This window comes from Rhinopithecus roxellana, chromosome 16, assembly GCF_007565055.1.
Source record: "Rhinopithecus roxellana isolate Shanxi Qingling chromosome 16, ASM756505v1, whole genome shotgun sequence".
In the NCBI taxonomy this organism is placed as follows: Eukaryota; Metazoa; Chordata; class Mammalia; order Primates; family Cercopithecidae; genus Rhinopithecus; species Rhinopithecus roxellana.
Window position 1 is genome coordinate 98,911,610 of NC_044564.1, and position 16,265 is coordinate 98,927,874.

At 46.6% G+C, this 16,265-nt stretch overlaps 2 protein-coding genes across 6 annotated transcripts in view; one reads left to right on the plus strand and one right to left on the minus strand.

Annotated features, from left to right (window-relative positions):
* RABEPK (Rab9 effector protein with kelch motifs) overlaps positions 1 to 6,356 on the plus strand; it is a 32,689-nt gene extending 26,333 nt beyond the window's left edge. For 4 of the 5 annotated variants that reach the window (XM_030919272.1, XM_030919271.1, XM_030919273.1 and 1 more), the window contains 2 exons: positions 5,120 to 5,269; positions 5,885 to 6,204. In XM_030919272.1, coding sequence (XP_030775132.1) covers positions 5,120 to 5,269; positions 5,885 to 6,177 — 443 coding nt within the window. In that variant the 3' untranslated portion in view covers positions 6,178 to 6,204. Of the gene's footprint in view, positions 1 to 5,119; positions 5,270 to 5,884 lie in introns of all 5 variants that reach the window. The other variant, XM_030919269.1, reaches the window with a different exon arrangement.
* A 2,366-nt stretch (positions 6,357 to 8,722) lies between these two features.
* Positions 8,723 to 13,990, minus strand: HSPA5 (heat shock protein family A (Hsp70) member 5). Its single transcript, XM_010365864.1, has 8 exons — positions 13,489 to 13,990; positions 13,159 to 13,390; positions 12,648 to 12,785; positions 11,904 to 12,016; positions 11,421 to 11,811; positions 11,068 to 11,305; positions 10,619 to 10,786; positions 8,723 to 9,638 (listed from the first exon to the last, which is right to left on the minus strand). Exons 1-8 carry the CDS (start codon positions 13,608 to 13,610, stop codon positions 9,076 to 9,078), a joined length of 1,965 nt encoding a protein of 654 aa, XP_010364166.1. The 5' UTR covers positions 13,611 to 13,990; the 3' UTR covers positions 8,723 to 9,075.
* Between the last annotated feature and the right edge of the window lie 2,275 nt (positions 13,991 to 16,265).

The following is a 16,265-nucleotide window of genomic DNA, read 5'->3' on the forward strand; positions in this document are numbered from 1 at the left end:
ACTCTGTCGCCCAGGCTGGAGTGCAGTGGCCGGATCTCAGCTCACTGCAAGCTCCGCCTCCCGGGTTCATGCCATTCTCCTGCCTCAGCCTCCCAAGTAGCTGGGACTACAAGCGCCCGCCACCTCGCCCGGCTAATTTTTTTGTATTTTTAGTAGAGACGGGGTTTCACAGTGTTAGCCAGGATGGTCTCGATCTCCTGACCTCGTGATCCGCCCGTCTCGGCCTCCCAAAGTGCTGGGATTACAGGCTTGAGCCACCGAGCCCGGCCTTCAAATGATTTTTTAAAATGTGCTTTGAAAGAATATATAGCCTTGCTCGGCCAGGCGCAATGGCTCACGCCTGTAATCTTAGCACCTTGGGAGGCTGAGGCAGGCATATCACCTGAGGTCAGGAGTTTGAGACCAGCCTGGCCAACATGGTGAAACCCCGTGTCTACTAAAAATACAAAAATTAGTCTGTTGTCCTGGCACACGTGCCTGTAATCCCAGCTACGTTGATGCCTGAGTCAGGAGAATCGCTTGAACCCAGGAGGTGAAGGTTGTGGTGAGCCAAGATCACGCCACTGCACTCCAGCCTGGGCCACAGAGCAATACTCCATCTCGGAAAAAAAAAAAAAAAAAAAAAAAGGCCAGGCACAGTGACTCACACCTGTAATCCTAGCACTTTGGGAGGCTGAGGCCGGGGGAATCACAAGGTAAGGAGTTTGAGACCAACCTGGCCAACATAGTGAAACCCCATCTCTACTAAAAATTTAAAAAATTAGCCAAGTGTGGTGGCACGCGCCTCTAGTCCCAGCTACTCGGGAGCCTGAGGTGGGCCGAGACCACGCCATTGCACTCCAGCCTGGGTGACAGAGTGAGACTCCGTCTCAAAAAACAAAAAACAAAAAACAGGCCGGGCACAGTGGCTCACGCCTGTAATCCCAGCACATTGGGTGGCTGAGGCAGAGGGATCATCTGAGGTCAGGAGTTCAAGACCAGCCTGGCCACCATGGTAAAACCCCATCTCTACTAAAAATATAAAAATTAGCCGGGTGTGGCGGCGGGTGCCTGTAATCCCAGCTACTCTGGAGGCTGAGGCGGGAGAATCACTTGAGCCCAGGAGGCAGAGGTTGTAGTGATCCCAGATCATGCCACTGGACTTCATCCTGGGCGACACAAGACTCCATCTCAAAAAGAAAAAAAAATCAGCCAGGTGTGGTGACAGGCACTGTAGTCCTGGCTACATGGGAGGCTGAGGCAGAAGAATTGCTAGAACCCGGGAGGCAGAGGTTGCTGTGAGCTGAAATCACGCCCCTGCACTCCAGCCTAGGTGACAGAGTGAGACTCTCTCAAAAAAAAAAAAAAAAAAAAAAAGGTAGCCGGGCACGGTGGCTCACGCCTGTAATCCCAGCACTTTGGGAGGCCGAGGTGGGCGGATCACGAGGTCAGGAGATCGAGACCATCCTGGCTAACACAGTGAAACCCCGTCTCTACTAAAAATGCAAAAAATTAGCCGGGTGTGGTGGCGGGCGCCTGTAGTCCCAGCTACTCAGGAGGCTGAGGCAGGAGAACAGCGTGAACCCGGAGGTGGAGCTTGCAGTGAGCCGAGATCGCACCACTGCACTCCAGCCTGGGCGACAGAGAGACTCCGTCTCAAAAAAAAAAAAAAAAAGAAAAAAGAAGGAAATATAGCCTTGCTCTTATGTGTAGGTAACTTGACCAGCTGGCAGAATCTTCATCAAATTCTGTTACCTCTGGACAGAATACTAATAATAAAAAATCATAGCACTAAATAATCTCCTGAGCGCTTACTATGGACCCAGCCATTTATCATCTCTTATCGTTCCAACAGGGTTGTCCTTTCGTTACAACCCATTATGCTTTGTGTTGGTCTATTGGATTTCTTTTTTTTTTTTTTTTTTTTTTGAGACGGAGTCTCGCTCTGTCGCCCAGGCTGGAGTGCAGTGGCCGGATCTCAGCTCACTGCAAGCTCCGCCTCCCGGGTTTACGCCATTCTCCTGCCTCAGCCTCCCGAGTAGCTGGGACTACAGGCGCCCGCCACCTCGCCCGGCTCGTTTTTTGTATTTTTTAGTAGAGACGGGGTTTCACTCTTAGCCAGGATGGTCTCGATCTCCTGACCTCGTGATCCGCCCGTCTTGGCCTCCCAAAGTGCTGGGATTACAGGCTTGAGCCACCGCGCCCGGCCGGTCTATTGGATTTCTTTCAGGTGTTAGCCATTAACCCATGAAGGACCTGGATAACATGGACGTGGATAACCAGAATGTTATGCTTATCATGCTAAATGATTGAAAACAGTGGGAAGACGAAGGTTAAAGAGAACATGAGAAATGTCTTTAAGTATCTGAAGGGCTGATATACTGTGGGGAGACCCTGGACTCATTCTGGGCAATTCCTTCAAGCTGTGAGGTCCATTATGGTAGGGAACTTGTCTATTTTGTTCTCCAGTACATTTCTAGCACTTAGCACAGTGTCTGGCAGATAGTGGGTACTTTCTTTTTTTTGAGATAGTGTCTCACTTGGTTGCCCAGGCTGAAATGCACTAATGTGATCTTAGCTCACGGCAACCTCTGCCTCTCAGGTCAAGTGATTTTCCTGCCTCAGCTTCCCGATAGCCGGGACAACAGGCACGTGCTACCACACCTAGATAATTTTTGTATTTTCTGTAGAGACGAGGTTTCACCATGTTGCCCAGGCTGGTCTCCAATTCCAGGACTCAAGGGATCCACCCACCTTGGCCTCCCACAGTGCTGAGATTACAGGCGTGAGCTACTGCTCCTGGGCCATATCTGTTATTGAGTGGATGGATAAAGAAATGAACATGTTCTGCATTGCTCCAGACTACAAGAACTGGAACAATGGGCAGAAGGCATGGGAAGTCCTGTGTAGTATATCGGGCTACCTTCCCAAGCCTTGAATTCTCTGACTCCATGACAGCTGAGGCCAGGGGACACTGGCTTAGTATTCCTACATTGGCTAGAATTTTGGCCACACCGGGTAATTCTCCTGTCCTACTCTGAGATGCTGGGCCCCTGCCTTGCGTTGACAGGTGGAAACTCTCTACACAAAACCATTCCTTGCAGGGAGTCAGATGGGGTTTTAATGCTTATTTTTAAAAAGAAAGCCTTTTTCTGTTGTTAGGAACTACTTGTTGACTGTTTTTCCTGCCTACCCAAGTAGTTCTCTAAATCTAAAATCCAGTGATAGCTTGCCTTATTTAAATGCTTGTTTGGGCTGGGTGTGGTGACTCACCCCTGTAATCCCAGCACTTTGGGAGGCCGAGGTGGACAGATCACCTGAGGTCAGGAGTTCGAGACTAGTCTGGCCAACATGATAAAACCCCGTCTCTACCAAAAATACAAAAATTAGCCGGGTGCGGTGGTGTGTGCCGGTAATCCCAGCTACTCTAGAGGCTGAGGCAGGAGAATCGCTTGAACCTGGGAGGCGGAGGTTGCAGTGAGCTGAGATCGTGCCACTGAACTCCAGCCTGGGTAACAGTGCGAGACACTGTTTCAAAAGAAAAAAAAAAAAAAAAATGCTTGTTTGAAAAGATGCAAGTTTCCCTGCAAAAATAAGTTGGAAGTAGGTGCTGAGGCAGCATGTTACAGTGCAGAGACTTTGGAGACACAAGCTTTGGAGCCAGACCTGAGTGCAGTCTAGCTCTGCCACTTACAGGCTGTAGGGTCTTGGACAAGTCTCTCCCTGTCTATTCTTGTTTGCTCATTTGTAAGAAGAAAGGGGAGACCAGGCGCCAGGCCGTGGCTCCCGCCTGTAATCCCGGCACTTTGGGAGGCCAAAGTGGGTGGATCACGAGGTCAGGAGTTCAAGACCAGCCTGGTCAAGATGGTAACGCCATCTCTACTAAAAATACAAAAAATTAGCCGGGCGTGGTAGTGGGTGCCTGTAATCCTAGCTACTCGGGTGGCTGAGGCAGAGAATTGCTTGAACCAGGGAGGTGGAGGTTGCAGTGAGCCAAGATCGAGCCACTGCACTCTAGCCTGGGCAACAGAGTGGGGGAAAAAAAAGAAGAAGAAGAAAGGGGATAGGCAGAAGTAATAGCAATTTCACAGGGCTGTTATGAAAATTGAGCAAAATTTGTTGTTTAGCCAGCACTTACAAAATTGCTAAGGAACTATATTTTCTTTCTTTCTTCTTTTTTTGAGACTGAGTTTCGCTCTTGTTGCCGAGGCTAGAATGCAATGGCATGATCTCGGCTCACTGCAATCTCCGCCTCCCTGGTTCAAGCGATTCTCCTGCCTCAGCCTCTGAGTAGCTGGGATTACAGGCACTCGCCACCATGCCCTACTAATTTTGTATTTTTAGTAGAGACAGGATTTCTCTATGTTGGTCAGGCTGGTCTGGAACTCCCGACCTCAGGTGATCCGCCTGCCTCGGCCTCCCAAAGTGCTGGGATTACAGGCGTAAGCCACTGCGCCCGGCCCAGGAACTGTATTTAAAACACACACACAGAAACTGACCTAATTCGAGGCAGTTAATAGTGAATAGTTGCCGGGCGCGGTGGCTCAAGCCTGTAATCCCAGCACTTTGGGAGGTCGAGACGGGTGGATCATGAGGTCAGGAGATCGAGACCATCCTGGCTAACACGGTGAAACCCCATCTCTACTAAAAAAAATACAAAAAACTAGCTGGGCGAGGTGGCGGGCTCCTGTGGTCCCAGCTACTCGGGAGGCTGAGGCAGGAGAATGGCATGAACCTGGGAGGCAGAGCTTGCAGTGAGCAGAGATCCGGGCACTGTACTCCAGCCTGGGCGACAGAGCGAGACTCCGTCTCAAAAAAAAAAAATAAAGAAAAAAAAAAGTGAATAGTTGAAGGTGACTGTTATTGTAAAGGTTGTATCACATTTCTGTGTGATCCAAAGACTGCCTGTGTCTGAATCGCCTGAGATTCTGGGAATCACTGAGCTCCTCCCTCCCTTCCTCCCTGGACTAACCCAATCATGTCAGAGTTCCCCAAATAATTCTTGTGTGCACTAAACCTCTCAGAGCTCTTGGTGAATTAATTACTTTTCAGTGATTGGTTTGCAAACTGCAGTAGATAGGTAAGTTTGAAAGCATATCTTAGCCCATGTTGTGCCAAAGCTCTTTCTTTCTCTTGGCAGGTAACATGAAATGGCAGAAGCTAAGTCCCACTGGGGCAGCTCCAGCAGGCTGTGCTGCCCACTCAGCTGTGGCTGTGGGAAATCACCTGTACATCTTTGGTGGAATGACTCCTGCAGGAGCACTGGATACAATGTACCAGTATCACACAGGTGAGCAGGTGTCCATGGGGATCTTTAAACAAATCTAAACATCCTTTGAAAAGTGATGCAGTGGCCGGGCACAGTGGCTCACGCCTGTAATCCCAGCACTTTGGGAGGCCAAAGCAGGCAGATCATGAGGTCAGGAGATCGAGAAACCCCGTCTCTACTAAAATACAAAAAATTAGCCAGGCATGGTGGCACATGCCTGTAGTCCCAGCTACTCGGGAGGCTGAGGCAGGAGAATGGCATGAACCTGGGAGGCAGAGCTTGCAGTGAGCGGAGATCCGGCCACTGTACTCCAGCCGGGGCAATAGAGCGAGACTCAGTCTCAAAAAAAAAAAGAGAGAGAGAAAAAAAAAAAAAGTGATGCAGTGCTTCGGTTTTCCAATTTGATTCTTCTATACCTAAATACAAAAAAATAAAAACTCTGTAGGGGGTGACATCATTAAAGCAGCAATGCTGCCATGAGGTTTTTTTTTTTTCCTTTCACTTCCTGTTTGTTAGGACTCAGCTGCTATAGTAAATCACTGAGCATTTGTAGAAAATTCTTTACTTTTTATTCAGATTTTGGCTTTCACTATCTGGAAATTTCTTAACATGAAGCCTTTTCCCTCCCCAACATAGAAAAGCAGCATTGGACCTTGCTTAAATTTGATTCTTTTCTACCCCCTGGACGACTGGACCATTCCATGTGTATCATTCCATGGCCAGGGACGTGTGCTTCTGAGAAAGAAGATTCCAACTCTCTCACTCTGAACCATGAAGCTGAGAAAGGGGATTCAGCTGACAACGTAATGAGCCACAGTGGCGACTCACATGAGGAAAGCCAGACTGATACACTGCTCTGTTTGGTGTTTGGTGGGATGAATACAGAAGGGGAAATCTATGATGATTGTATTGTGACTATAGTTGACTAATAAAACCCACATTTTTATTACCTGTCAGTTACTTTCAGAATAGTTAAGTAAAACCTTAGCTATTTTATACCTCCAAAATATCTTCTGCAGTATATATCTGTTTTTCTCCTACTTTGGTAGGTGAAGAAACTAATACAAGTAATTCTTATGTGCCCTAAACCTTGCTATATTGCCTCTCAGAGCTCTTGGGAATGACTTTCAGTGACGGTTTACAAACTGTAGTAGATAGGTAAGTTTTGCCCAATGCAAAAACCTCTACTATATTAACATAAAAGGCTTTGGGCCAGGCTTGGTGGCTCACACCTGCAATCCCAGCACTTTGGGAGGCCGAGGCAGGTGGATCACCTGAGGTCAGGAGTTCAAGACCAGCCTGACCAACATGGAGAAACTCCACCTCTACTAAAAACACAAAATTAGCCAGGCGTGGTGGCACATGCCTGTAGTCCCAGCTACTCGGGAGGCTGAGGCAGGAGAATCGCTTGAACCCAGGAGGCGGAGGTTGCAGTGAGCTGAGATCGCACCATTGCACTCCAGCCTGTGAGACAAGAATGAAACTGTCTCAAAAAAATACATATATATAAAATATATTTTATATATATGTATACATATATAGGCATCTTTTTATATATGTATACATATATAAAAGCAGCTATAAAAGCATCAATATATAAAAATATATATATTTTTATATATTATACATATATATATAAAAAAGGCTTTACCAGCAATACAAACCTAGGTAGGTATGCTTAGTGTATTAAATGCTAATCACAAGGTTGCAATTGGGTTAGGGTTAAAAAGTTACAGAATTGTAATTGGTAAACAACAAACTCTGGACATCAGAGTAGACATTAGTTGAAGTCTATCTTTTTAACATTCAGGAACAGCTCCTCAGAAAGAGATACAGACTAGGTGATCCACAGTAGTGACATAACAGCCTTTGAGGAAAGGGAAGACTAGCCCTAGTTGCTAACTACCATTTAACCCTATGGCCTCAGGGTACACAGCACTGCAGGTCATCTTTAATGGCTGTATTGGGCTTGGCCTGAGACCAGTATTCTGCTCAGGGACTGCCCAAATGCTTTTGGGGCAGTGTAGCAGAGGCCTAGGTCTGATTAAGAGGTTGGTGTTGGGAACCAGTTCTACTAGCCCTAGAAAATTAACCTTTCAGCCAGTTGCCCATCTATAAAATACCTATTCTTGGGCAATATTGCAATTTTTTTTTTTTTTTTTTTTTTTTTTTTGAGATGGAGTCTCACTCTTGTCGCCAGGCTGGAGTGCAGTGGTGTGATCTTGGCTCACTGCAACCTCTTCAAGTGATTCTCCTGCCTCAGCCTTTGGCTTGCACCACCGCGCCCTGCTAATTTTTGTATTTTCAGTAGAGATGGGGTTTCACCATGTTGGCAAGGATGGTCTCTATCTCTTGACCTCGTGATCCACCCGCCTCGGCCTCCTAAAGTGCTAGGATTACAATACTGGATTTTTTTTTTTTTTTTTTTGAGACAGAGTCTTGCTCTGTCACCAGGGCTGGAGTGCAGTGCAGTGGCCGGATCTCAGCTCACTGCAAGCTCCGCCTCCCGGGTTTACGCCATTCTCCTGCCTTAGCCTCCCGAGTAGCTGGGACTATAGGCGCCCACCACCTCGCCCGGCTAGTTTATTTTTTTAGTAGAGACGGGGTTTCACCATGTTAGCCAGGATGGTCTCGATCTCCTGACCTCGTGATCCGCCCGTCTCGGCCTCCCAAAGTGCTGGGATTACAGGCTTGAGCCACCGTGCCCGGCCACAATACTGGATTTTATGTTAGCCCCAGCCTGCCCTTTATTGATAATACTATTTACCTGGACTCTTTTCTTCAGGAGGGCAATCTAAGTAATCCTAAACCGGTTTTGACACAAACCACTGCCTTTAACCCATTCATAGTGAGGGGATGTAGTGGAGTTTCAATGTCACCATCCTAGCTCCCACCCCAGTACCACTAATGAGAAATTTCAAGGATGGAGATTCTGACAGCTAGGGGTTCACAATATACCTTTACATCCTGAAGTTACAGATTAAATCGAAGTGTATCAAGTTAGTAATGCCAGTGATCACTCATTCCCCATCATTTCTCAGAGAATCCAAGCAGCTAAAAAGCATCATTAATAATAATAATTTTAAAAAGCCACCAGAAACGCAGTTTTAGAAAGGGGAAATAGGAAACCAAGTATGGTCAAGAAAACCCCACTCTTGGGCACTGTGAAATGCCCCTTGCCTAAGTAAATATGTAGATTAACTTCTCTCCCCTTTCCTTAGATTAATGCAAAAGCTGAGCATGGTACTAACAAGCCTGTAGCTGGGAGACTGAGGTGGAAGGATCACTTGGGTTTTTTACCCAGGAGGGTTAAAAAAAAAAAAAAAAAAAAGAAGCAAATTCCCCGGAAGCATTAAATAGAAGTGTTTCCTTATCCCAACATACCAAACACTCCCTCCCCTCACCCCACACACAAGAATCTAGCCTTAAATTTCCTAAATAATTTATCTAATTAGAAGCTTTTCACAAACATTAGACCAGTGTAAATAACAAACATTTATTGGTGTCACTTATGGTAGAAAAAACTTCCTACACCAGATGCACATGACCCAATTGTTAAATAGAACATTCTGAAGGTGAACACACACCCTAACCCAGGTTTTTACCACTTTTTAAGATGGCCAATTTTTCTTCTCCCCCCCTACCCAAAGACATGTGAGCAACTGCTAATGAAAAGCAGTAAACAGCCGCTTGGGCTATATCATTTTCAACTCCACTCTGAGGTGAAGATTCCAATTACATTCGAAACTTAAGTTCTCTCAATTTTTTCCTAACGAAAAGTTCCTGAGTCCAGTATTTACAATATTACAGCACTAGTAGATCAGTATCTACAACTCATCTTTTTCTGCTGTATCCTCTTCACCAGTTGGGGGAGGGCCTGCACTTCCATAGAGTTTGCTGATAATTGGCTGAACAATTTCTTCCAGTTCCTTCTTCTTAGCTTTGAAGTCTTCAATGTCAGCATCTTGGTGGCTTTCCAGCCATTCAATCTTCTCTTCTACCGCTTTTTCCATGGTCTCCTTATCTTCAGAGGAAAGTTTACCTCCCAGCTTTTCTTTATCTCCAATCTGATTCTTTAGAGAATAGGCATAGCTTTCCAACTCATTTCTAGTATCAATGCGCTCCTTGAGCTTTTTGTCTTCCTCAGCAAACTTCTCAGCATCATTAACCATCCTTTCGATTTCTTCAGGTGTCAGGCGATTCTGGTCATTGGTAATTGTGATCTTATTTTTGTTCCCTGTACCCTTGTCTTCAGCTGTCACTCGAAGAATACCATTCACATCTATCTCAAAGGTGACTTCAATCTGTGGGACCCCACGAGGAGCAGGAGGAATTCCAGTCAGGTCAAATGTACCCAGAAGATGATTGTCTTTTGTCAGGGGTCGTTCACCTAGAAGTTACATATAGAAAAACTCATTAGTTGTTACTGACAAGCATTAGCACATCTAGACACTTTTGGTTTCATCAAGCTAAAAGTAATTTCATATTGGTCTACAGGGAGCAGCAACTAGTACTAACAATGAGTTAGGTTACTAACTCAACTGAATTTTATCTATTTTAAAGTACTGTGAACTCCTTTTTCTTGTACTCTAGAAGCCAGCTCAGATGTTATTATTAAGAATGCTAAACATAGGCTGGGCACAGTGGCTCACACCTATAATAATCCCAGCACTTTGGGAGGCTGAGGTCAGTGGATCACCTGAGGTTAGGAGTTCAAGACCAGCCTGGCCAACATGGCAAAACCCTGCCTCTACTAACAATACAAAAATTAGCCGGGCATAGTGGTGGGCACCTGTAATCCCAGCTACTCGGGAGGTAGAGGTTGCAGGTCATGCCACTACACCCCAGCCTAGGTGACAGATTGAGACTCCATCTCAAAAAAAAAAAAAAAAGGAATGCTAAATATCTAGATATAAAACATTATTCAAATTAAGACCCCCATCTGAAAACAGCAGTTACTTAGTTCCCTTGCCATTTCAATAGATCATATTAAGTCATGTTCTTTTAAAATATGCCATGATTGATAGACCTGGCGTGGTGGCTCACACCTGTAATCCCAGTACTTTGGGAGGCAGAGGCAGGCAGATGACCTGAGGTCAGGAGTTGGAGACCAGCCTGGGCAACATGGTGAAACCCCATCTCTACTAAAACTACAGAAATTAGCCAGGCATGGTAGTCCATGCCTGTAATCCCAGCTACTCTGGAGGCTGAGGCAGGAGAATCACTTGAACCCGGGAGACGGAGGTTGCAGTGAGCGGAGATCATGCCACTGCAGTCCAGCCAGGGCAACAGAGCAAAACTTCATCTCAAAAAAAAAAAAAAAAAAAAAAAAAAAAAAAAAAAGCCATATTAGCAAACTTAAGTAATTACCTTCATAGACCTTGATTGTAACAGTTGGTTGATTATCAGAAGCTGTAGAAAAGATCTGAGACTTCTTAGTAGGCACCACTGTGTTCCTTGGAATCAGTTTGGTCATGACACCTCCCACCGTTTCAATACCAAGTGTAAGGGGACACACATCAAGCAGTACCAGGTCACCTGTAAGGATAAGTTATTTAACTTCTAATTCAAGTTCTCCCTATGAGCTATGTAAAGTTTGTGTCTCTAGCATTTGGTTAGGTTGTAACACACACATCTTAAAGGCAGTGAATTAAACAGTTGCTAATGATCTTGAGACTACCCCAGTCTTGTCTTCACTTATACCCTTTACTACATGTGTAACCTTGTTGCTCATATTCTGCTATTTTCTAAAGCAATAGCTAATGAATCTTCCATCAAGCTACTGAATCACTATGAAAGATGCTGTGATCATGACCTACCTGTATCTTGATCACCAGAGAGCACACCAGCCTGGACAGCAGCACCATATGCTACAGCTTCATCTGGGTTTATGCCACGGGATGGTTCCTTGCCATTGAAGAACTCTTTAACCAGTTGCTGAATCTTTGGAATTCGAGTCGAGCCACCAACAAGAACAATTTCATCAATATCAGACTTCTTCAAATCAGAATCTTCCAACACTTTCTGGACGGGCTTCATAGTAGACCGGAACAGATCCTAGAAAAAAAAGACATGGTTACCGTGATGTCTGTTATCTAAGTATCTAGATGCAATGTCCTGAATTCAGAGTCTAATGAGATCTCATTAGCAAAGCAGAAAACAAGTAACATACCATGTTGAGCTCTTCAAATTTGGCCCGAGTCAGGGTCTCAGAAAAGTCTTCTCCTTCATAGAAGGACTCAATTTCAATTCTTGCTTGATGTTGAGAAGACAGGGCCCGTTTGGCCTTTTCTACCTCACGCCGGAGTTTCTGCACAGCTCTGTTGTCTTTCCTGACGTCTTTGCCAGTCTTCTTTTTGTACAACTTGATGAAGTGTTCCATGACACGCTGGTCAAAGTCTTCTCCACCCAGATGAGTATCTCCATTAGTGGCCACGACTTCGAAGACACCATTGTCAATGGTGAGAAGAGACACATCAAAGGTTCCGCCACCCAGGTCAAACACCAGGATGTTCTTCTCCCCCTCCCTTTTATCCAGGCCATAAGCAATAGCAGCTGCCGTACTATTAGGAGATTTAAAAAGGGAAAAGTTTTGTCAGTACTTCACATTTCCACTATTTGGCAAATATGCCGTATCCCTGAATTTCATACTTACGGCTCATTGATGATCCTCATAACATTTAGGCCAGCAATAGTTCCAGCGTCTTTGGTTGCTTGGCGTTGGGCATCATTGAAATAGGCTGGTACAGTAACAACTGCATGGGTAACCTAAAAGGATAAAAGATAATTAAGTGTATTGTCACACAGTTTAACCCTTATTCAAATTACAGTCTGGCCAGGCAGTGGCTTGTGCCTGTAATCCCAGCACTTTGGGAGCCTGAGGCAGGAGGATTCACCAGAGGTCAGGATTTCAAGACCAGCCTGGGCAATGTGAAGAAACCCTGACTCTACTGAAAATTAAAATAAAAAAAAATTAGCCAGGTGTGGTGGTGTGCCTGTAGTCTCAGTTACTTGGGAGGCTGAAGCAGGAAAGCTGCTTGAACCCAAGAGGCAGAGGTTGCAGTGAGCTGAGATCATGCCACTGCAGTCCAGTCTGGGCAACAGAGCAAGACTCCCTCTCAAAAAAAAAAAATATATAGTAAAACCATCACTTTAGTTTTTAAGCCAATTTATTGATGAGTATAACATATAAAATGTTATGCTCCTGGAATTGTCAGCATTAAATAATACATGAAAAGTCTATTTTGTTTGGCTTATAGTAAAGGACTCAATAACGACTTGACAAGCATGAATACCATTCTGATTAAAATTTTTGAAACCATGATGGCTTCTATACATAACAGCCAACCAAGAACACTAATGATCAAAAAATACTTAACATTGTTCTAGAAATATTTACCTTCTTTCCCAAATAAGCCTCAGCGGTTTCTTTCATTTTAGTGAGAACCATGGCAGAAATTTCTTCAGGAGCAAACGTCTTTGTTTGCCCACCTCCAATATCAACTTGAATGTATGGTTTAGTTTTCTTTTCAACCACCTATTTTAAAGAATTATTGTTTTCAGACACAGATGCAATGACATCTCAAAGTTTAAAAGACCCAGTACGATCCCCACAATTTGGTTTATTTCGGTCCCTTGGGGCTGCAAATTGACTAGAAATACTTCAGGGAGTATAGGTGTCTCATAAAGTTCAGTTTTAATCGGTCTTTTATTCCTAAACTATTGTAGACAGAGTACGATATCAACTATACTGTCTTAAGTTTTGTAACATACTAAGATTATTAAAGTTATTACATACATCATGTCTATAGCCTTCAACTGATGTCTCAACACTTTTCCAGAGACTTATAACTCTAAATACTCCCACCACCCACCCGTCCTCTAACTGGACAAGAAAAACCCGGTCGAACCTTGAACGGCAAGAATTTGATGTCCTGCTGCACAGACGGGTCGTTCCACGTGCGGCCGATGAGCCGCTTGGCGTCAAAGACCGTGTTCTCGGGGTTGGAGGTGAGCTGGTTCTTGGCGGCATCGCCGATCAGACGTTCCCCTTCAGGAGTGAAGGCCACATAGGACGGCGTGATGCGGTTGCCCTGATCGTTGGCGATGATCTCCACGCGGCCGTTCTTGAACACGCCGACGCTGGCAGAAAAACCCGACAGAGGGACATCAGCGCCGCACTTCTCACGCCAGGCCAGGCGGCTACGCCCCGTCCCCCCGCATCCGCAAACCCCACTTACCAGGAGTAGGTGGTCCCGAGGTCGATGCCGACCACCGTGCCCACATCCTCCTTCTTGTCCTCCTCCTCGGCCCGCGCCGCGCTGAGCAGCAGCAGCATCGCGGCCACCAGGGAGAGCTTCATCTTGCCAACCAGTCGGGCAGCACCAGGCAGGGCGTCGCAGGCAGTCCAGCCACAGGCCGCAGCACAGGAGCGCAGCGCGGTTTCTGACTTGCAGGCGGCAGGGGCCGGGGGTCACAAGGCGCCACGAACCAGGCGAAGGGCAGGTCTGGAAATACAGGCCGCGGCGCTTACCTCTCACACTAGCGAAACACCCCAATGAGTCTGTCTGGTTGTGCTATCTCGGCCGGCGTCGACCGCGCCGTCGCCTACTCAGCTTATATACCCTCCCCCAGCCCCGTCGTGGAGGCCGCCGATTGGTAAAGGCCCTGCTCGTTGGAGGCCGCTGATTGGCCCAGGCCACCAAGCTGGCCGCCGCCGATTCGAAGCGGCCTCCTCCGCAACAAACGTCACTGCTCCGCCCCCCCCAGCTGATTCATTGGCTGCTATTCGTTTCCAACGTTCACCAATGGTAGATAACATCCGCCCCATGCCCTGGTTCCATTGGTTCAGCAACTGTCTATCTCTCCTGCGACTTCTCACCCCGAGGCATTTCCTCTGGTAACCCCACAGGTCCCGCCTTCACTCCCGGCCCTAGGGGGTCGGAGTAGGTCCAGCACAACTGATCCCCCGGGGCTGTGGGATCTGAATCTTTTCCTTCTCTACTGCTTGTTCTCCCCAACTCCATCCTTCATCCCGAAGCGGGAAGCAACTTTCTCTTCCCAGCTTCCATCCAGTCTCTTAGTAGACCGGTCGCAGCTTAGATGCTGGGATCGCCTCAGAACACATTTCTTTGCCCTTCACGGCCACTACCGGTATTGGGGTATGCGAGTCCCAGGGCCATTCGTTGCTCACAGGTCGAGCTGGTCTGGACTCTGTTCGACCACGAATCTTGGCTCCTTCCTGCCAGTTACGTCCCCTCTGCACCCTTACCCAGCCATTTTACCAGGCCTCTCCACATTGCTCTGCCCCACAGTAAGTCACAGGACAAGCCCGGCCAAATGAATTGCCTTCAGCTCTGAGTCCCCTCCCTACTGTGGCAACCCGCTCCAGTGCCAGCCCTCCCACCTTGGATGTCTAATTTTTCTAACTTGCCACCCTTTATTTTCCCCTCCGCTGCCCATCGTTTCCCTCTGAGGCTGAGGTTATCATTTACAAGACTTTCCCCATCCCTTATTGTTGATACTTTTCTACCTTAATTCCAGGAAAAGGTCTGATGTGCACACAGACAACACATTTGATAGGCGAAAATCGTCTTGATAATGCCTCATATAACATCCTGTTGCAAAAAATAACAGAAACCGCTATTTGCTGAAAGCCTACGTAGACTAAGCATTGTTCAGTGTGCTTTTCATGTGTCATTTAGTCTTGACAGTTCAGTACTCGGTAGGCATTTCCCATTTTCCAGATGAGGACATTGAGACTGAAAAAGATTAAATAACTAAACAAGTCACAGAGCTGGTGAGTGATGGAGTTAGGACTGATAACCAGGTGGACTTCATTCTATTGCTAATACTTTTATATATATATATTTTTTCAAGACGGAGTATCACTCTGTCGCCCCCAGGCTGGAGTGCACTGGTGAAAAATCAGTTCACTGCAACCTCCGCTTCCGGGGTTTAAGCGATTCTCCTGCCTCAGCCTCCTGAGTAGCTGGGATTACAGGCGCGCGCCACCATGCCTGGCTAATTTTTGTATGTATTTTTTTTGTGGAGATGGGGTTTCACCATATTAGCCAGGCTGGTTTCGCACTCCCAGCCTCAAGCGATCTGCCCGCCTTGGCCTCCCAAAGTGCTGGGATTACAGGCATGAGCCGCTGTGCCTCGCCTCAACTTTACAACGAAAAATTCATTTGTGGCGGGACACGGCGGCTCACGCCTGTAATTCCAGCACTTTGGGAAGCCGAGGCGGGCGGATTACAGGGTCAGGAGATCAAGACCATACTGGCTAACACGGTGAAACCTCATCTCTATAAAAATACAAAAATTAGCTGGGCGTGGTGGCACACGCCTGTAATACCAGCTACTCGGGAGGCTGAGGCAGGAGAATCGCTTGAACCTGGGAGGCGGAGGTTGCAGTGAGCCGAGATCGCGCCACTACACTCCAGCCTGGGCAACAGAGCTAGACTCCATCTCAAAAAAAAAAAAAAAAGGCCGGTCGCGGTGGCTCAAGCCTGTAATCCCAGCACTTTGGGAGGCCGAGACGGGCAGATCACGAGGTCAGGAGATCGAGACCATCCTGGCTAACACAGTGAAACCCCGTCTCTACTAAAAAAATACGAAAAACTAGCCGGACGAGGTGGCGGGCACCTGTAGTCCCAGCTACTCGGGAGGCTGAGGCAGGAGAATGGCGTGAACCCGGGAAGCGGAGTTCGCAGTGTGCCGAGATCCGGCCACTGCACTCCAGCCTGGGCGACAGAACGAGACTCTGCCTCAAAAAAAAAAAAAAAAAAAAAAAAAAAAATTCATTTGTTTGACAAATGTTTTTGGAGGACCTACTATGGAAAGGGCAAAACTCTGATACCAAATATTTGAGATTTATGGGTAGACTGTGTCCAGATACCACTAAAACATCCTAAACACACTTTATTAAGATGTTGAGCCTGTGACTCAGTACTCAAGAATTTTCTTTTTCCTTAGTGCTCTTCGAAGGTTAGACTGGTGACTCAGCGTTGACTCC